At 40.5% G+C, this 22,436-nt stretch overlaps 1 protein-coding gene across 1 annotated transcript in view; it reads left to right on the top strand.

Moving 5' to 3' along the window:
- The window catches only part of GREB1 (growth regulating estrogen receptor binding 1), a 108,919-nt gene extending 87,089 nt beyond the window's left edge, over positions 1 to 21,830 (top strand). Inside the window, exons 26-32 of the mRNA XM_075861100.1 lie at positions 1,218 to 1,422; positions 4,175 to 4,349; positions 9,745 to 9,963; positions 11,341 to 11,476; positions 13,559 to 13,759; positions 18,329 to 18,467; positions 19,658 to 21,830. Of these exons, the coding sequence (XP_075717215.1) occupies positions 1,218 to 1,422; positions 4,175 to 4,349; positions 9,745 to 9,963; positions 11,341 to 11,476; positions 13,559 to 13,759; positions 18,329 to 18,467; positions 19,658 to 19,821 (1,239 nt within the window). The 3' untranslated portion in view covers positions 19,822 to 21,830. The remainder of the gene's footprint in view (positions 1 to 1,217; positions 1,423 to 4,174; positions 4,350 to 9,744; positions 9,964 to 11,340; positions 11,477 to 13,558; positions 13,760 to 18,328; positions 18,468 to 19,657) is intronic.
- The last annotated feature ends 606 nt before the right edge of the window (positions 21,831 to 22,436 follow it).

Below are 22,436 nucleotides of genomic sequence, written 5' to 3'. Positions count from 1 at the left end.
ATTTTGGCCTGATGAAGACACATATCCTGTGTTGAAACGCGTTGCCATGCATTAAAATTAATAAGAAATTCCATACATTTATACATTTCTTATCAGCAGCGCTTTCCTTTATATCCAAATATGTTACCTTTACAATAACTCCTGTTGTGGTAGCGTGTTCACGCTACCGGTTCCTGGATTGGAGAGCTGCAGCTGATTTAATCCTTACGTGCTTACATCAGTGTTATACCTGACTTGTACAACATTTATAGGTGAGCGCAACTGCCTCTCCTTGCGTTTTATTCATCCTACTAACCAGGTTTATCTTGCACCTTGTGGCGCTGTGTACTCTTTCTTTCCCTTTAGGTTTCGGGAGGCTGTGGCGCTCCAACTGCAGTTGATCATTTCCCCCCGTTCGGCCATAAAATTAGAAATTTGTATGCTCACCTCACAGCTCCACTCCCCCCCCCGATTCTCTCAGGCTCTCATTGCAATCAGCGACTCATACAAGGTACTCATGCCGAGCAGCTTCAGGGTCTTATATACCACGCAGGACTCAACGTCCTAAATGCTGCATCACATACAACATCCCGACGCTGCCCGGCGTCATTACATTTAGTCACTTCCTGCAATGAGAGCCTGAGAGAATCTGGGGGGGGGGGGGGGGGAGAAGCGGAGCGGTGAGGTGAATATGCATGTTTTTAAAAATCTTATTTTATTGTATAAATGGGGATGGGGGGGCAAATTTGTTGGCTTCTCAAAAAGATATTGTGGAGAATTTATGAAAAGTAAAAACTTTTTTAGGGACTTTTCTATTTTTACGCTTCTACTGGCACTTTAAAAACCTGGGTGGGGCTTAACAGGAGCAAGCGTGGACTTAAATTGTCCAATAAGTTTACTATAATTTACACCAGAAAAGTGGCGTCAATTATAGCACAGATCTATTCCATCTTGTGGATTTGATTTTTTGGAGCTCGGACAGCCAGAGAGGCGCCTAATTTATTAAGAGATGTGCGCCTTTTAACAAATTAGGCATGTCTTTCTCCATCTTCCTATAGCTTAAGACTAATGTATGAAAACGCCAGTCTTCATAAATTCCCCCATTGTCATAAAAAAAACCATAATTAATACATGACCCTCATTATCTTACTGTATAATAACAACTATAGAAACATATGTCGTATCCAGGATAGTAAGTCATGTCTTAATGAGCATTTTATTCTTCAATTTCCCTTTAGAGCACTGACAGTGTGAAAAGTCCATTCTTCACCCCGACGACAGGCCGCCATGAACACGGTCTCTTTAACCTGTACCATGCCATGGATGGCAGCAGCCATCTGCATATTCTAGTTGTCAAAGAGTATGAGATGGCGATCTATAAAAAATATTGGCCAAATCATATAATGTTGGTCCTACCTAGTATTTTCAACAGTGCTGGAGTTGGTAAGTCTAAACCATTACATACTGTACCGTGCATGTTTATAATCATACATTTTGTGCATCACAGGATTTATATGTATTATACCAAATCCGAGCTGAGAGCCACAAGCGCACCAAGTAAAAAAAAAGTAAAAAAAAAGTGGAATAACACTTAAAACGTAGTGCACAACATTAAAAGTCAAATGACAAATTCAACACTGCTACATCTGTACTCGGGTCTTTTCTGCTCTGTCTTCAACCGTGCGCTTGAGGATTGATTATATATTGCAAAGTCATTTTAAATGGCGGTAAAATTAGTCCCTCCAGGGGTGAATCTACACCCTACTTCTGGAGGTGGAGGATATTAAATGATGATCTCCCCTCCCCAGATAAGAGATTGGAAAGGGGGAAAGTTAAATGGTGGAGCTAGTGTTTTTAGACATAAGCCTCAAGTTAACCCTTACAACACTCACAGCCCATAGGCAGGGCCAAATTATAGGGAGGGCAAATGAGACAACTGCCCATGGGCCTCCACCACCCAATGGCTCCACTACCCAGTTACTTCTAGCTTCTCCTCTTGGAAAAATGTAAAGATTACCTCCAATATTAATATGAGACAGAAGAGCAGTTGTTATTACTACGGGTGGGAGCCCAGTTCTCCTTGCATGGAGCACCAATGCCCCATCTGCCTGCACTGCTATCTAGATGAAATCTAGAAGAAATCTCCCCTCGTACTACCTCTACCACATATTTTTCCCATAGGCCTCTGCCAATCTTGGTCTGGCACTGTTTCGGGTATTAGATTCATAATAAGGCCTGCCATTAGAAATAATCACATTGGAAGGAGGTCTGGGCAGCAGGCAGGGGCTCTCTGTTCCTAGTGGCTCTCTGCAGCTAATACTGCGGGGACGGACGTCATATCTTCCAAAATGCTGCATTCAGTCAGGGACAGCCGTCGTCTAATAGATTGTCCAACCCTGAGTCCGCAAGTGTGGGCCATGTTCTCTTTCCGGACCATCAGGTGATGCCTGATAATCCAATTTTGTTCATTGCCAGATTACCAGGAATCATACAGTGTGTTATGTAGTTCTAAATCAGTTTTGTGTCAGTTCTCCATTAATGTATCACGAGAAAGTTAACTAAGCCCACAGTACTTAACAGTAAGGACAGACTTGTACATTAGGTCAGAGGAGTACATTGCATTAGTTAATTGCAGGAAGGCAGCATCGGGGACATATCGACGCGGGTGACCTGTTCTCTGCTACGCGACGTTCAATAAAGATGTGTAATGTCAGCCCCTCATTACTCACATACACCTTAGTCACCCCCGCACCTCTAATATTTCACAGCACAAATGACCGCCTTCATACCCTGACCCTTCGACTTGTTATTGCTCTTTTATAAATGGACGCTACGTCTTGTATCACTATGTAATCATTGCCTTTACACGTCCAAATATGTAGCAAAATGGGAACACAAAGAATATGCTTATTGCCAGGGTTAGGGTTAACAGTATACTTGAGATAACATTTTTTTTTATAAAATTGTATCTATATTTGCTGGCCAGGTAAGTGCAATCTATTGCCCCCTGTTATCAGCCATTTTAGAATAAGGAGAGGCTGACTGTAGTATAAAGGACCTTACCGTTCTCCTGGCATGTGTATTTTAGTAAATACATATATTCACCATGAAATAACAATCTTTGCATAGAATGCTGCATTGTGCCATTCCTCTGTTATTCTTCCTGGAAATGGATGAATAAATTGACAACTGAGTATCACCATTCACCCTTGTCAATAGGGTGTGTTCATACACAGTCTGATGCTGTCAGCACTGATTGGACATTATCCGAAGGGATACGTCCTATTGACAAGGAAAATTATATGCCCAGTTGTCATAGAATTCATACAATTCCTGTCGGAATAACAGAGTAGTGGCACAATGCAGAGTTCTAAGAAAAGATATTCCAGAATTCAATTTTTTTGAATGGAGAATTCAAGCATTTACTAAGGGCTTATTCACACGAACGTTGAATACGTCCGTGTGACGGCCATTAAAAGAACGGCCATCACACGGACGCATGTACTTCAATGGGACCGTTCACACAGACGTTTTAATGGACTGTGTGAAAGGTCCATTGCAAAATAGAACATGTCCTATTTTCTTCAGTTTTCACGGATTCCTCCATACACTCAAGTCTATGGGGATCCGTGAAAACGGGTCCCACACGAGTGAAACTCGGACGTGAAAAACGGCAGTTTTTTATGTCAGAGTTTCCCCACGTTCGTGTGAATAAGGCCTAAATGTAATTAATTTACACGTCAGGGGAGCTGATGGATTCAGGGATAACTTTTCCCCTGGTCATTACTTTACATTACATATGGTAGACTTATGACAGCTGGCAGAAGATTGGAATGAATATACCAGTGGTGTAACTAGACTTTCTTCTCCTGGGGCAAAAAATTCAGGTTGCAGCCCTAGCCCTATTCTTAAATACCTTAACCAAGTTAGAGTGACTTGTTGGCACCCCCTGGCACTAAAATTCCAGGACACATGCCCCGCCAGCCCCTGATCATACAAAGAATGAAATCTAATATGGCATCAGTAACTACATCCCCCTCCATTATATTGTCTCCAGTCCTGTCCTTGCCTTCCAGCCATCAGAAGAATGGAATAGCGCTGGGACTGAATTATCCTGTGTACATATCTGAGTAAATCTGTCAGCAATTAACATTAACCTTTAATAAATGTGATTTATCTTTGCTGTCATTTTTAGGGGCAGCTCATTTTCTAATCAAGGAGCTGTCATATCACAACCTAGAGCTGGAGCGGAACAGACAAGCCGAGCTGGGAGTCCCCCACCAAGACGTGTGGCCCTTCATAGTCATAGCTGATGACTCTTGCGTCATGTGGAACTTGGCGGATGTTAAAGTCACCGGAGATCTTCCAAGGTACTATGGTACTTATTCCCATACACATTAGGCGAGTAATAATGTACTTTTCAGTTTATATTAGAGTTACCCTACTTTCAAGAACATACACCACCTACAGGGGGTGATCAAATATTAACAAATAAGCCAAAAAAATTATTGTATTATCCCAAGAGTGGCCGATATGGTCGCAATACAACACTGTCAGCTTGGGACACGGATTTAATGACACATGACATAAGAAATTTTTTGTCCTGCCAAAAGTCAGTGCCCCATAGCCTAAATTGAAATAGAAGAGAAAAAACACAACACGGTGCCACATAGTGCAAATTACTCTGGAGATTTGTGTAATGCAGGAGAGAACAATTAATTGCGCTCACCCTGTAGTGTTTGTACAGGCAGGTACAACACTGGGAAATTGCGAAACACTTGAATCCGGGATAAAGCTGCTGCCAGGTCCATAAACGCAACAAGGAATGTTGCCAATTTAGTTTAAGAAATTGAGAGAAAAGGGGGACAAGGACCGAAAAACGGCGCTGCTAAATACCAAAGAGGAATGTTTAAATGAACGTTGTACATAAATTTAATAATAAATATGAAACAAGGACAATGGGCTACGCGTTTCGACGCCGGACAGGCGTCTTCATCAGGCCAATACAATTGTGATGAATAGAAGCAGTTTAAAAACACAATAGATAATGCAATAAAAAAAAAGGAAAAGAAGGAAAAACAGAGTAAAAAAACGCCAACAAAGACGGGTCAAAGATCAATCATTACGTCACAACAGAAGGTCAACACAAATGAGGTCAGATGTGTATCCAGCAGCAGCAGCAGCAGCAGTTAGTTACTAATATAGAATACTTTGATTTAAAATGTTAAATATGCCATATACACGATTACAAAAATTAAAAAACAAGGTAGTCAGTTAAAATGTAAATATTAATAAAAAAATTAAAAGTATCAAAGATCATGTGATTGATATAAAGTGACTATATAACTTTGTGTGCTAAGAAGATAACTCACCAATATAGTAATGGTTTGGTAAAAACCACGATCCTGAGAGACAAGGGCTAAAACACAGGCGGCGCTATAATAGGGTCCCTGGCGTCATGGCAACCGTAATCTTACGGTGACCGCGGTGAACAAAAGAAGATCGCAGAACGCATATTGACACGCATCGGGAAAAGACATAGAAAGATGCGCTCTTACCAACAAAAGGTATTCGGCAGACGCAGTCAAGAAATGCTCAAGTTAGAAGCACGAGTGAACATACCCTTACAGTGCCTGGTAGAGGTTTCAAAACTGATGAACAAAAGCCAGAAATGGGAATTTTGGAGTATTCCACTTGATGTGCTAAAGATGGTTTATATCTGCCAACCTGTTTGGCATAGAAGTCCAGTGAGATGGGTTAATTCTGGTGTATAAGGAAAAGCTGTCTTTCAGGGCAACTGGGCTAGGCAGTACACCTGGCCGGTCCTCTGGGCTCCCCCAGGTCACGCTTCTCTCCTTTATATTAGTGCTCCTCTTTTACCCTGATTTCTCTCTTCTGCCTCAATCGGGATCTCTCCAAAGATCCCTTTTCCCATTTCCCTCCCTTCACTAATTTTGTTCAGACTGGACCGTCACCTATGGCCTCACTTGGTCTCACATGTCACCTATGGCCTCACTTGGTCTCACATGTCACCTATGGGTCTCATGTGTCACCTATGGGTTTCATGTGTTACCTAGTGGTCTCATGTGTCACCTATGGCCCATATTACATCTATGTCTCAATCTAATTTTATTTATTTTATTAAGCTTATGTGTGCTCAAATAAAGGTCATTTTTTTGTAACTGCAATACAGATGTATTACTGTGAGGCCTAGTGTTGTATCGGATTTGTGCTTACCGTATATAACTGGCAGTTATAAAGCATAAAAAAAAGAAATATTTACCAAAAAACAATAAAGGGGTTGTCTGCTATTCGAAAGCCTTTTTTAATAAAAAGGTCCCATGAAAATGAGCTGTTCACTGGGTATCAAGTGCAGGCTACCCCAGCAATCATCTTTAAGGAAAAATTAAGCATCACATTGTGTCCATTGAAATCAATGGGCTTTCGGTGAACTTCAAAGACATGCTGGGTCCTCCAGAGATGGAGAGAAGTTATTTGTAGCCGCTCTCAGCTCTGACTAATTGTTGGAGCTCCTGAACGAGGAAGCCCTCTTCCAAAAATTTAGAATTCCTGCTATATAAAAATAAGATGTCTAATCCAGACAGCACCTATAATATCATAAACTGATATGAAAAACACCACGAAAAAAGCTGCAAAACTCTGTGGAAATCAATCCTTATCCAGGCTTCTTACAGAAATGAAATCATAATTAGGGTTTAGTTATAGAATTATATGTGTTATATGGGTTGTATGGGTTATATGTGTTATATGGGTTATATGTGTTATTTGTGTTGTATGTGTTATTAGTGTTGTATGTGTTATATGTGTTGTATGGGTTATATGTGTTATTTGTGTTGTATGGGTTATATGTGTTATATGGGTTATATGTGTTATATGGGTTATATGTGTTATATGTGTTGTATGGGTTATATGTGTTATATGTGTTGTAGGTGTTATATGGGTTGTATGGGTTATATGTGTTATATGTGTTGTAGGTGTTATATGTGTTGTATGTGTTATATGGGTTATATGGGTTGTATGGGTTATATGTGTTATATGTGTTGTAGGTGTTATATGGGTTGTATGGGTTATATGTGTTATATGTGTTGTATGTGTTATATGGGTTATATGGGTTGTATGGGTTATATGTGTTATATGTGTTGTAGGTGTTATATGTGTTATATGTGTTATTTGTGTTGTATGTGTTATATGTGTAATATGTGTTATGTATGTGTTATATGTGTTGTATGGGTTATATGTGTTATATGTGTTGTATGGGTTATATGTGTTATATGTGTTGTAGGTGTTATATGGGTTGTATTGGTTATATGTGTTATATGTGTTGTAGGTGTTATATGTGTTGTATGTGTTATATGTGTTATTTGTGTTGTATGTGTTATATGTGTAATATGTGTTATGTAGGTGTTATATGTGTTGTATGGGTTATATGTGTTATTTGTGTTATATGTGTAATATGTGTTATGTAGGTGTTATATGTGTTGTATGGGTTATATGTGTTATTTGTGTTGTATGTGTTATATGTGTTATATGTGTTGTATGTGTTATTTGTGTTGTATGTGTTATTTGTGTTGTATGTGTTGTATGTGTTATTAGTGTTGTATGTGTTATATGTGTTGTAAGGGTTATATGTGTTATTGGTGTTGTATGTGTTGTATGCATTGTATGAGTTATATGGGTTATATGGGATATATGGGTTATATGTGTTATTTGTGTTGTATGTGTTATTTGTGTTGTATGTGTTATATGTGTTGTATGGGTTATATGTGTTGTATGCATTGTATGGGTTATATGGGTTATATGGGATATATGGGTTATATGTGTTGTATGTGTTATATGTGTTATTTGTGTTGTATGTGTTATATGTGTTATTTGTGTTGTATGTGTTATTTGTGTTGTATGTGTTATTTGTGTTGTATGTGTTATATGTGTAATATGTGTTATGTAGGTGTTGTATGGGTTATATGTGTTATTTGTGTTGTATGTGTTATTTGTGTTGTATGTGTTATTTGTGTTGTATGTGTTATTTGTGTTGTATGTGTTATATGTGTAATATGTGTTATGTAGGTGTTGTATGGGTTATATGTGTTATTTGTGTTGTATGTGTTATATGTGTAATATGTGTTATGTAGGTGTTATATGTGTTGTATGGGTTATATGTGTTATTTGTGTTGTATGTGTTATATGTGTAATATGAGTTATGTAGGTGTTATATGTGTTGTATGGGTTATATGTGTTATTTGTGTTGTATGTGTTATATGTGTTATTTGTGTTGTATGTGTTATTTGTGTTGTATGTGTTATATGTGTTGTATGTGTTATTTGTGTTGTATGTGTTATTAGTGTTGTATGTGTTATATGTGTTGTATGGGTTGTATGTGTTATTGGTGTTGTATGTGTTGTATGTGTTATATGTGTTATATGTGTTATATGTGTTATTGGTGTTGTATGTGTTATTGGTGTTGTATGTGTTATATGTGTTGTATGCGTTGTATGGGTTATATGGGATATATGGGTTATTTTACGTCTCATGGCTTTTCAGTCATAAGTTCCTTTAGATGAATGTTGTTGAAGTCTATGAGAAGTCTAACAGGCTCTGGGCATTTCATATTAATGACTGTGTAGGTGGAACTTTACTATCGGCAAGGTAATTGTAGCCACTAGCAACCAGATACCATGGCTACAAATACAGGCATACCTTGAATTCTCCTGGAAGCCGTTGAATGTATAAACTCTTTGTTTGGTGCAGCCACTAACATTTCGCCATTGTGTTTTAGAATAAATGAGTCTTGGTCAAAGCCTGAGCTCCAGGGACCTCGACAATGGGAATGTTGGGCAATGTGGAATACCAGAGGAGGGAAAGGAGGGTGGGGGATACTTATTATTCCACAAAGCGAATATGAGACAAGAAGTCTGGAAGGTGATTGCTGGATAGGTCATCAATACCATATTGGTGGTTGTCCAACTCCCAGGACCAACGCCGCGGCCTCTACACAATTTACAGCCGGAGCGCCGTACACTTCCATAATGGCTGTGGTTTGTAGTACCAGTCCCAACATGAGAATGGGACTGAGCTGAAATCCCAGGCACAGTCGCTACGGATATGTACAGAGCTGTGCCTGGTAAACATTCAAGAGGTCGCAGCGTTCGTCACCGCAGCCCCTTGAGTCAGATGATCAGCGGAGATTCCGGGGGACGGACACCCACCGATCTGATATTGATAACTCATCCTAAGGATAGGCCATCAATATAAAATGCCCGGAGAACCCCTTTAAGTGACATTATTATGCTGGGGAAGTAAATTAGTCGGTTACCGCACATCTCAGTCCCCTAGCTTCTTGTTATATGACTTTAAGGGTATAGAATTAAAGGGGTTTTCCAAGCTTTGAAACTGTGTAAAAAATTAAAAAGAAGGTATGTAACCATTTATCCAGTGTCTAAAATCCACACCCGTTGTAAGCACTGGCCACTCCTTGTGGCATTACTTCCATGCTGTTCAGTGACAAAGCTGACCGAGGGCAATATGGCAAATATGTGATATTGAAATAATATGTCAACATGACGAGCGGTTATACATTTATTAATGATGTAGAGATTGCAGTGGACATCTTGAAGATTCAGAGTCACATATCTACACCATCATCAATGACGTTTCCAATAAGAAAACGCATGAATGACATGAGGAAAAACAAAAAGTGCAACTTTTTTAATTGGTGACTTTTTTTTATGTCTTTTGATAATCCTCCAGGGATTTCTCCTGGCATGAAAGAAACGTGTCTTTAAAACATATACTACAGCACATGGAGGCCATGCAGAACATTGCCCAGTATGCTATGCTTGGGATGCGGAAATGGGCAAGTAAGACTAAAGGTGTAGATATGATGGATCCCTTTTCCCGCTGTCATCTGCATGATTTCATTCTCCTCAATGTGGACTTGACACGAGACGTACAGTACAATCAGAACAGGTAGGTGGGCTTCCCTAATACACCCCAAACTTATCAATAAATGTAAAAATCCTGGGTCCAGACCATTCTTCAGCCACAATCCAAGTGTTCTTAGATGTGTTCTTCCCACCACAGTTATAATACTACGATCCCTGTGGAAGAGAATGTGTTAACATTTATTTCCCTCCACTTCGAGCCGGCGGTTACCATTGTTAAGTAGTTAACCTGTACCCATAGCAACGACGGCACTCAATACTAGAAGTTTTATTTATTTAATTTTTTGAAGACTGGCGTCCTGCTGTTTTGCCGACCTCCTACGGCCAGAGCACTGAAGGTTAGAGTGTTAAATAGCAGCGGCAAAGTGTCCTGATATTATCATTATGTGGAAAATACACTTGGTATTGTCCCTGAAAGCGGCAACCGACTTTTAGCTTTTCAATTTGTGCCAACTAAAAATGGCTATAGGATGCCCATGTGATGCTATCAGGGTCACACTTTTTTTTTCATCTGGCAACCCAAGTTTTATATCAATATCATTGGACTTTAGACAATCACTCCTTTGTAGAAATTTCCCCTGACAATAAGATGATCACAGCGATCAACTGTAATCTGAGAGGAAATCCGACAGTAAGTGTTCAATTTCTCTGCAGCGCCACCACAGGTGATATGAAGCATTACACAGTTCTCTTTGAAATCAATGTAATGAACAAACATCCCTGGGTCCTCCAAAGTGAGAGATATTCTTTGTAGCCGTTTTCTGCTTTGGCCAATATATAAGAGTCCTTAACTCAGGATTCTCTAATAAGGTATTTGATAAGGTTTTCTAAACCAGACAACAAGTACTTTGTAACATCTACACAAGTAACTTTTGTAATCTTTATCTTTGCTTAATAACAGTAACCAATATGGTTGGCATTACAGCTTTCACACGAGTTCTCTTCCAGCTTTTCCAGCACCCAGAACAGCAAATTTGCCTTATTATGCAGTCTTACATCCCCTGTTCCCATATAATTACATGACTGGACTGACATGACGCTCAGCCCCTGGTGGATCTGTAATGACGGCTATATTGGTTGGCCCATAACTTTCCCAATATCTAACTAAAAATGTCTGAGTAGAATTTTTTAAGAATCACTCATAGACTAATTTTTGCTGGTAATTTTTGTATTTTAGGTGGAAGTTCCCTTTAAATGTAACAATTTCCTATTATAGTTTCTGAGCTTCCCATGAAGTCTTACTGTTATGTACTAAGATCAGTAATCATGATTTTTCTAGCGATCGATCATTTGCACTAGGCAACACTGTGACTTGCAACGTCTTGAATCATTTTCTTGTAGACGGTGACAGTAAATGGCTTCATCATGATTGATAAACATCTTCCTGTTTTTCCTATGTCAGATTCACGTGCGATGATGTTGACTTTAACCTACGAGTGAACAGCTCTGGGCTGCTCATCTGTCGCTTTAATCGCTTCAGTGTCATGAAGAAACAGATTGCAGTTGGAGGACACCGATCTCTGCATATTAAACCAAAAGTAAGATAGACTTCAGCGCTTGCAGCTATTACTATTATCATCTGACTTTTGGGATTCTTCAGTATTAGGGTATGTTCACACGAGGGCGTCCGTTACGGCTGAAATTACGGGGATGTTTCAGCCTGAAAACATCCCCGTAATTTCAGCCGTACCGGCATGTGCAGGCGCTTGAACGCCGCGTCCATTACGGCCGTAATTAGCGCTGCTATTCATTGGAGTCAATGAATAACGGCTCCAATTACGGCCAAAGAAGTGACAGGTCACTTCTTTGACGCGGGCGTCTATTTACGCGCCGTCATTTGACAGCGGCGCGTAAATATATGCCTCGTGTGAACAGACAAACGTCTGCCCATTGCTTTCAATGGGCAGATGTTTGTCAGCGCTATTGAGGCGCTATTTTCGGACGTAATTCGGGGGCAAAAACGCCCGAATTACGTCCGTAAATAGGCCGTGTGAACATACCCTAAAAGAGAAGCACTGAATGTATAGTTGGCATATGAGATTATAAAAAAAACTCCGCTCTTTTGCCCGGAAACAGCGCCACTCTTTTCTACGGGTTGTGTTTGGTATTGCAGCTCTTCCCCAATCACTTGAATGTTGGCTCATGCAAACATTTGGGTTCATAACACATTTTTGACCTTGCCTATGGCTATAACAAGCTGAATGTGCTTGCCCCCATTAGATCATGGAAGTTATGCTACTTGTGGCCGGGTTAATTAAAAAACCCTATTTGTTCTATTGATAATATGTCCTGTATGTACAACAGAGTTTACAATGAAATCAAAAGTGTTCATGCACATGTTCTGTATAGATGGGGGATGGGCCCTCTGAATTATTACCCTAGATAATCTATCTGAAACAGTTTTTTTCTTTTAAGCATATTTTTTTTTATACTTTTTCCTTAAATCAGTGTTGCATATGAATTAATAAGACTTTATCTTCCTGACCTTCCAGCAACCTGTAGTTTTGCTTACCTTGCCTGCAGGATCTCTGTAATTGTTCAGTCAATAAAAAATCTGAGTATAAAATAGTAATACCCGTCAGGAAAGGGGGAGGGGAGTTCTGCATTATCTCTCCCTCATTGTCCGTGTAATGCACACATCTGTCAGCCGTGGTACGGTCGCTAATGACGGATCCGTGAAACACGGACCGCACACGGATGGCTTCCGTTTGCAGTCCGTTGTTTCACGGACCAAATCAATGAAAAGACCAAGACTGTTCCATCAAAAACGGGAAGGAGTAGGACCTGTCCTATTTTTGACGGAACGGCCGGACGGGTTCCGTTAAAACGGAAGTGTGCATGGCCCCGTTGAAGTGAATGTGTCAGGGTGCTATCGGTTAAAAAAACCGCATAGCACCCTGATGTAAAAAAACTGAAGTTACAGCCTCCCTGCCTATGTATGAGCAGGGGTAGCAGAAGGAGGAGACATCTGATTGGCTTAGAGCAGATAGCACAACTTGTCACTCACAGGAAGCGCCTGCCCATGCATAAAGAGAGGAAATGTACATTTACAGAAATGATGCAGAGGGAAGCAAAAGATCCGAACCATGCGGGTTACACACAACATTTCTGGCAGCACTACATCTAATATCCATCTACAGCCAGAGGCTTAACTTGATGGGCACCAGTCCCACTGCTACACTTGCACCCTCAATAGCTACACCTCTCTCTCCAATTCCAATCAGCTGGCCTTACGCTTTAGACATCTATCGGCAGAACGATCGTTCATCCAACAGCTATTCCTCCCGACTCCCCCATACACATGAACGCTTGGATCGGCCAAGAGTGCATGTGTTTTCAATAGGGAGAAAGCCGCTGCTAGACTGCTCTGCACCGGCTCGGCGAACATACATTCAATGTGTATGGCCAGTAATATAGACAGTCATTTACACACAGTGCTCAGCTGGTACTCATTTGCCACTTTTTATAATACATTACTCTTTTTTTAAATGTATCATTTGCTCTGTGTTCTGCAATCTTAGTGTAAAAATACAGGTAAAAATACAGGTTTGACGTGAGCAATTGTACGGTAATTTCCTGATTATATTTGATTTCATTTGACTTCTGTATTCCTCCTCCAGGTCCTCGACTCGTCGCTGTCTGTTTCCTCGGCTCACTACATCTGCGCTCCAGATAGTAAACACACCATCCTGGCTGCACCCGCTCAGCTACTGCTAGAGAAATTTCTGCAGTTTTATAGTCATCGATTCTTTCCCCTGTCAGTGAATAACCGCAGCCACCCGGTGCTTGAAGTAGATTGTTACCTGAACCTTGGACCCCAGGTACAAAAAAAACACAAATATTCAGCCTTTTTTCTAGTTGCTCTACTCATCTGATGGCCAATATTCTTACCAAATTATCGCAAAGCCCTTATTAAAAAGTTTCATTTCCATATTTGTGTGAAGTTACATCTTACAGGAACAAATAACATCTTAAAGGAACACTAAACCTAGAAATGAAATATAAAAGTAAACAGGAGATAATCTCACCAACACTGTTTCTCAGTATACCGGGTCTTCTGTATGTTCACAAAATAAACAGTCTTGTAGAAATCCTGCAGAGAGACAGGGGTTAGTCTTCTGCTCATCTGTTCAATTTTCGTCTGGTGCAGGGATAAAGGGCAGATATGGGGGCTCTGTCACTAGTTTAGCAATGCCCAATCTCCTAAATAATGTAATAGGCGCTGTCACACTGATAACACTAGTGAAAATTGTGTCCCAAAAAGTTTATTATTTTAAAAGTAATTTTTCTAAATATGTAAATGAGGCTATACTAGACAAGTGGACTTCAACACCACCGATTCTGCTGAGGTGGAGCTGCCTCACAACCTCTGACGCTGTCCTATCAGCATGAAGCTGCTTCACACAGTGTGAGGGACTGAGGCTGGAGGGAAGGGGGATCACTTCAAATAGCCATATCTCCGGCTGTGGACCACCAAGAACAGTGTTTCTGGTGGCATATGAAAGATGAGATTCTAATCTTATATATGACACCAGGATCGCAGTTCTAGGCAGAGGCATAACTAGGAAACACTAGACCCCATATTAAACTCTTGACTGGGCTCTGCCACACAACCCCCCTTTGTGCATAATGCCCACTATAGATAATGCCCCCGTGTAGATATTGGCATACAGCCCCCCTGTAGATAGTTCCATACAGCACTCCCCTGTATACAGTGCTATACAGACCCCTTCTGTAGACAGTGCTATACAGACCCTCCTGTAGACAGTGCTATACAGACCCCCTGTAGACATCGCTATACAGACCCCGCTGTAGACAGCGCTATACAGACCCCCTGTAGACAGCGCTACACAGACCCCTTGTAGACAGCGCTACACAGACCCCCTGTAGACAGTGCTATACAGACCCCCCTGTAGACAGCGCCATACACACCCCCCTGTAGGCAGCGCTATACTGCCCCCCTTGTAGACAGCACCACACAGCCCCCCCCTTGTAGACAGCGCCACACAGCCCATCCCCTTGTAGATAGCGCCACACAACTCCCTTTGTAGACAGCGCCATATACCTCCCCCAAACCAAAAACAATTATATTCACCTGGGCCCCATTCCTGCAACGAACTGTTCCACAACGCCGACAGGATCCTTGCGCAGGCCGGCGCGATTAAGTGACGCCGTCACGCCGGCATGCACAGGGATCCTGTCCCTGCGCCTGATAGGTTGCAGGTCGAACGTGGCCTGTAGCCTATAGCAGAGCAGGGAGATAACTCCCTGCCTGCCGTAGTGTACAATAGTATCTGTGTCCTAGGGACAAAGATACTATTGAATGATGCTTCGCTACCACTGCAGCAGCCATAGCGGCTGCTAGCGGAGCCACTGTGCATGGGGGGGCCAGTGCAGTACAGGCCCCCTCATGGGACGGGCCACTCTAGGAGCCGATATGGCTGCTACAACGGTAGTTACACCATTGGTTCTAGCTGTGACACATCGCTAGTTGAAAACACAGTCGAGAATGGAAACTGTATACTAAATGATCACACTGTTTGCTGGGCAGGGAATGGGGAGAAGCTGTATGCTGATTGGACAGCGTCATACAGAAAACATTACACTGCCCAGAGAGAAAAGAAAGAGTCACCTCCTATTTGGCTATTATAGCCAAATTAGCATATTTAGAAAAAGGCTCATAACTTAAATAACAAATAATAAAAGTTGTTTTTTTAAAACAAATGACACTGTAGTTATCAGCAGCAAAGCGCCTATTAGACTAGTTAGGAGATTGGGAATTGATAACTGGTGACAGATCCTTACTTAACAATCTTTGTGTCCCACTGCAGACAGGGCAGAGCGGTGAGGCTCCTGCTGCAGCCAGTTGTCTCACAGACACACAGGATTGTGAGGAGGAGGGACATGGCTTAGTTCATGGAACACAAAGTGAATATTTCTTTATGTATTTCTCAGTTTTAATTCTAATATGAGACAAAATAGGATCAAAGGAGAGGAGAATATGAAGCAAGAAAGTGCTGGGATGTTTTTAACGTTTTTCTGTGGATTTGCTATGTTTAGTGTTCTTTTAAAACCTAAAGCCTGGCACACAGCCATGTGTCTTACCTACATGAAACCCTGCTGTGTTGGTAGTGCCAGCACTTGACAAACTGCCAATCCCTTCCTTGCTCTAGGAGAAAAGGGAAGGATTTTTAGTCAACATATTGTGAATCTCCCCTGAGTGATGTTAAGCTTTTCTGGTTTTCAGGAATCTCAGTACTGGATTTCTATACAGCCCCAATGAAGCCTAACTGTCCGATCAGGCAGACAGATTGGGTCAGTGTTATTTGAGATTAGAGAACAGGGTCTGGTTTAAGTGAACAAGGCTGAGCTGCAATACCAAATACAGCCCATGGACAAGAGTGGTGCTGTTTTTGGAAAAAAAAAAGCAGACCCTGTTTTTAATGTTTTATAAAGCAAGACCAAGAAATTCAATTATCTATTCAGATAACGCCAATATCCCATATCACACTTTTAGGGGTACAGGAAGATCTAGAAGCTATTTGATGGAGTCTTCACACTGTAGAATTGTTTTAATTGTCCTTATTAGAGTTGTAGCAAGGTTTTTCCTCACTTGAGTTTAGATTCACAGTTGTCCTAGCTTTGTATCTAAATACCCTTACCAAGCACCATTACATGCTCCTCGTGTCCATCAAAATGTGGTTATCAGTAATTTTCTTTGTATGAAAAAAAATAAATGATGGACTCTGTAGTGTCAAAAAAACAAACAAAAACTATTTTTTACTTGTTAACCTTGTAGAGACAACATTCAATTGGTCAAGGTAAGAAATTCAGGGTGACCACTTGTCTCCTCCATTTTTGCAGGCACAAGAATAGCTTAAAGAGAATGTCTCATATATTTAATTTTAATTTAGTTAATTAAAGTCTGTGGAAGAGAAATAATGTGTTTACTATTTTATCTAAAATTTTGTAGCTATAATTTCTTAGATATAAAAACTGCACTACGGGTGGATATATATATTGGAGCCCCCCGCCCCCTTCTTCATCAATTGTCGGTATACTCGGTGCAGCAGGGTGCATGCTTTATTGCAGCTGCAATGCTGGACAGAAAAGTGTCAAAGAACTAATACAGTCTGCAGGTAGAGATGGAGTACAGACTCGCCCGAAGACCAGGCAGTTGCAGGGAAGCTGCATACAGAGCTTTATCTGTGTATATAATATATGTTGTTACTATTCTACCTTATCTAGGTCTCCAGAAGAACAATAGAGCTGTCATTAAATCCCCTGCTCTCTAATGATAATGAGATGACTCTGCTCATTTGTGCCAGTCTATACAGCAAAGCTGAAAAAGTGAGCTGCAGAAATCAGGACAGTCTATTTTGTGCTCTCCAATGACAAGTGTGAAAACTTAAATATTTCAAGATTTTTTAAATATAGTCACCAAAAAATAAATACAACAAAAACCTTAATTTAACTTGCCCGTGTTTCGCGCAGCACGCACCCATTGAAGTCAATGGGTGCATGCAAATCGCGCACGGCACATGGAAGCACTTCCGGGTGACGAGCGTGATTCGCGCTACAGCTGGTAAAGAAGAGAAGGGAAACATAAAATCCCCTCCTTCTTTACTGTGTCATCACTTAAAAAGGGAATGTCATAATGATGCTGGCTGCGCAAAAATCACGCAGCCACGCACCATATACACATGTCACACTGAACATTTGCGCACGCAAAACGGACACGTTCATGTGAATAAGGCCTAAGGCTACCGAGTGCTATCTTCGGTAGCCCCATAGAAATAAATGGATCCCAGATCTCAGCTTGCTAGACTTCTCTGAGTATGGTAATGGTATATTCCTCTCCCTTTTGAATGTTTAGATTTTGAGGGGAGATAGGCTTTAAATTACTGTTTGCTGTATTCCCAACTAAGGGGTAGTTCACACTGAGATTTTGCAGGCAGAAAAATGAAAACATTTTGAGCTATATTTTGAACTGCCAGCGTTGTTTTTTTTTCCTCGTTTTTCACAGCGCTTTTGCCCACGGCCGTTGAATCTAATGCGGTCCGCAGGCAAAAAACGTAGCACAAATGCTCAGAAACTAGAGGCGCAAGTTTTTTCTGCCAGAGGAGATCAGAGGCGGAAACCACTGTAAGAAAACACGTACTGCTTTTTTCGCCAAGGACACACAGGAAAAAAACGCCTCTGCCTCCCATTGAAATCAAATCTAGGGCAATTTGGGCAGTTTTTTGCCGCTAAATCTGATGTGGTTTCCTCATGAAAATCAGCGCCAAAAATCTATGTGTGAACTGACCCTAAGAAAAATGCATTTTACTAATATCAGCACTGTAAATCGGTAATGTCACAATCAGTGAATGCAACCTTTCCTTTTTCAGATTACGGTCTGCTACATGAATTCGCGGCCTCACTCAGTTAACATTAGCTGCCCGGACGTGATGTTTAGCGGGCTCCTGCTGCACCTCTGTGACTCTTTTGTTGTCGCCAATTTCTTGAAGAAGTTTCAGTTCCTTAAAGGTAAGGCAGGTGTGGAGACTGCACAATCCAGACTCTGGTAATCCCTTAACACCTACGATTTATGGTGAGGATTAGGCATAAAATATCACAAGCAGCCATCATAATTATTATGTGTTATTATTCCTTTCTTCATTATGCCGGTGCAGTTATTAAGTGCGGTGTCCTTAGTGAAGTCTGCTCTACCCGAGAGGTTAAACCACTTGCAGTTTGTAATTAGATTTTCCAGACTGATGTGAATGAAAACAAACACATTGAAGGTCTGTTCAGAATGTTTCATTACAATATGACTCTTCTTTGACATTAACTCGACTATATCCAGGTCACGACTTGGAAAGAACATTGGAATACAAATAAATGCGCCAGGTTCCCACTGCTCAGCGGATTCTCATCGGGACGTTTAGAGCCTTGTTATTATTTTAGCATCTAACTGGCGTGTATAGAAAAGGGAGTTCCATACCAAAGATAAAAATGGGCCCCCAGTTATGGTGCCAGGTTTTGACACCCATGAGAGAAGGGTATGGTGATCCTTTCTGCGCTCCTTCATTTTCCGTGACCCTTGGGCTAATTCCCTACCACCTTGTTTGATAACTATTCAGTGCTCCTGGAGTGGGGAGTCCTTCACAGGTTTTTACCATCTAGTGGCACTGGGGATCAGCCCAACCAGGCTTAGGCTCCTCTCTCTCTCCAATGGTCCCATAGCAGCCGCTTGGGCTTTCTATGGTATGTATGTCCTTGATCTCACCTAAAAATGAGTAGTTCAGAATACTCAGCCTGGAGTCATATCCTGTTTATTTACTTAAACCTGAAAGGCTATAGGCATTTAAAATGGTTCTAAACACTGAAATCAATTCCCCCCCAAAAATGAAAATGTATTCATGAGTATTTCTCTTCTCACGGTTGGTGTAGTTGCTTTTGGTCTATAATTATTCTATTCTTGCTGTAATGGCAAGCAGCCATCTTTGCACTAATTTCTTAGCAGGTTTGTGTCAACAAATCAGCAGTGTAAATCATGGTGGCGGTCCTAGAATGCAAACAGGTCGTGCTGTAGTTTTTTTAGTTCCATTGCACTGCTTAGTGGATTCTCATTGTGTCTTCTACATTTTAGTGTCTTCTACATTTCAGCAGTGTCTCTTGCGTAACAAGATCCACATTGTAATCATACATCTTGACCATTTTCCTGTATCCTTTAGATGCCACCCTGTGTGTGGTGTGCCAAGATCGCAATGCACTCCGTCAGACAGTAGTTAAACTGGAGCTGGAGGACGAGTGGCAGTTCCGTCTACGAGATGAGTTCCAAACAGCCAATGCCAAGGAAGACAAACCCTTGTTCATCTTGACTGGGCGCCATGTTTAACAAAGATTTCTCTAAATTTCCCCTGGGGCATTTGGCTGCGGTCCTTACCTGGATACTTTGTATAGACAACAGGACTATTTTATGTTTTGCACTGGACAGAACTGAGTTACAATGTCGGAGCTGACGAATAGCAGTAGCTGACCTGGTAATGTGGAGAAACGCGTCAGTTACATTCCTAGTTTTATTTATATGTAATATGTATTTGTATATATTTTAGGCACTGAATAGGGACAAATATAACTTTATTTTTATTGTTGTTTTTTTGTTTTTTTTTATTATAAGTGGATTAATATTCATATTCAGGGCATTTATGTAAAATGGCAGCAGGGGGAGCTGTATTAAAAGCAGGTTCATTGTGAGCGAGACTAATCCATACTAATGATATTCTATTAAGTCTTAGTATCATTTTTGGTAACCATTAGTAGTTATGCCAACCAGGTCCATCATCCCCAGATACTTGTGGGCCTCGAACAACAGAGTCAAAGTGGGTCCCCTATCTAACCCAGCTTGGTCTAGACAAGCAAAGAGCATGCGTATTCAGATCTCCACAGAGCCCCAAGCCCAGCAGGCCCTGCCATCTGCCCAGGATTACTTGGTGCTGACATCGGCTCCGACTCTAACAATATTACTGTCATTTCCCAGTTTTAGGTAAATAAATCTTAATCATTATGTATTGAAGTTCCTAAATTTTCTGATCTACTTGTGTTTCAATTCCTCACCATTTACAAGATCTCTGTTTGCTGTGAGTGATAGAAGTGTTTTCCATTTTTTCTTTGATCAGGATGGCGTTCTGAAAACCTATCCTGATCATGTTGCAAGGCTTTTTACAGTGTATCAGAGCGTTCACGGTAATGTTCATGCGCTTAACAAAAAACGGCTGTAAAATACGGAGCTGTTTTAAAGGGAATACAGCTTCTGATTTACAGCCGTTTTTTATGCATCAAGCGTTTTTTGAGGCGTTTTTTTACGGCTGTTTTTGGAGCTGTTTTTCTATTGAGACAATGAAAAAGGCTCCAAAAACAGCTCAAGAAGTGACATGCACTTCTTTTTTGCGGGGCGTTAAAATCAATGGGCAGATGTTTTGAGGCGTTCAGCCTATGTATTTTTAGCAGTTATTCGAGGTGTTTACGGCCCGAAAAACAGCTGAAAATAGGCCGTGTGAACATACCCTGAGGCCACACATGACGGCCACCAGGTTTTACCACAAATCTGTTTGGTTATGCAGTTAAGCAACATTTTTACCTGCTAAAACGCGCAACCATTAACAATCAATTTGAAGACCACAACAATTTCCGTTAAATGTCAAAGCAGTTTTTGACCACATCGCAGTGGCGTCTTTGTTGCCCTGTGTCCTTATCCTTAGGGTGGGTCCCACAATGCCATTAATGTGTGGCCATGTTGCAGAGAAAATCCACAACGGCATCCTGTTTTGCAATGCATTTTTTGCCCAAAACATTTTTCAGGTGAAACCTTATGAAAACTTGCGAAAATCTCTACATCAACCACATTGTGTGGCCTCACCTTCAGTGTCTTGTAAGCCCTGTACCTGTGTCAGCTGGACAAGGTTATAACAAGTTTTTTTGAAACCCTGAATGTCAACAGTGACTGTTTCTATTCACTGACATCAATGGTTTGCAATTGACACACAAAGTTTATTAGAAAGTATTTTAATTTATTTTACACCCACCCGTATTATGGTTATGTAATTGATCTGTATCACAGTGCACATAGACTGCTATGGGCCCATACTGTACCTCCGTGGGCCTCTGATTTTACACAGATTCACACAAAGGTTATTACTTATTGATTCCATTAGAATCTGCAAGAAAAAAATTGCCATTACATAAAGTGCCTCATACAGACCCAAAAGTGCTCTGTGTGCTGCCTTACAGAGTCTATGCATGGGGCAATGTCATGGGCATAAATCATCTATCTATCTATCTATCTATCTATCTATCTATCTATCTATCTATCTATCTATCTATCTATCTATCTATCTATCTATCTATCTATCTCTCTATCTATCTATCTATCTATCTATCTATCTATCTATCTATCTATCTATCTATCTATCTATCTATCTATCTATCTATCTATCTATCTATCTATCTATCTATCTATCTATCTATCTATCTATCTATCTATCTATCTATCTATCTATCTATCTATCTATCTATCTATCTATCTATCTATCTATCTATCTATCTATCTATCTATCTATCTATCTATCTATCTATCTATCTATCTATCTATCTATCTATCTATCTATCTATCTATCTATCTATCTATCTATCTATCTATCTATCTATCTATCTATCTATCTATCTATCTATCTATCTATCTATCTATCTATCTATCTATCTATCTATCTATCTATCTATCTATCTATCTATCTATCTATCTATCTATCTATCTATCTATCTATCTATCTATCTATCTATCTATCTATCTATCTATCTATCTATCTATCTATCTATCTATCTATCTATCTATCTATCTATCTATCTATCTATCTATCTATCTATCTATCTATCTATCTATCTATCTATCTATCTATCTATCTATCTATCTATCTATCTATCTATCTATCTATCTATCTATCTATCTATCTATCT

This window comes from Rhinoderma darwinii, chromosome 4, assembly GCF_050947455.1.
Source record: "Rhinoderma darwinii isolate aRhiDar2 chromosome 4, aRhiDar2.hap1, whole genome shotgun sequence".
Classification (NCBI taxonomy): Eukaryota; Metazoa; Chordata; class Amphibia; order Anura; family Rhinodermatidae; genus Rhinoderma; species Rhinoderma darwinii.
This window is presented reverse-complemented; position numbering and strand designations above follow the sequence as displayed.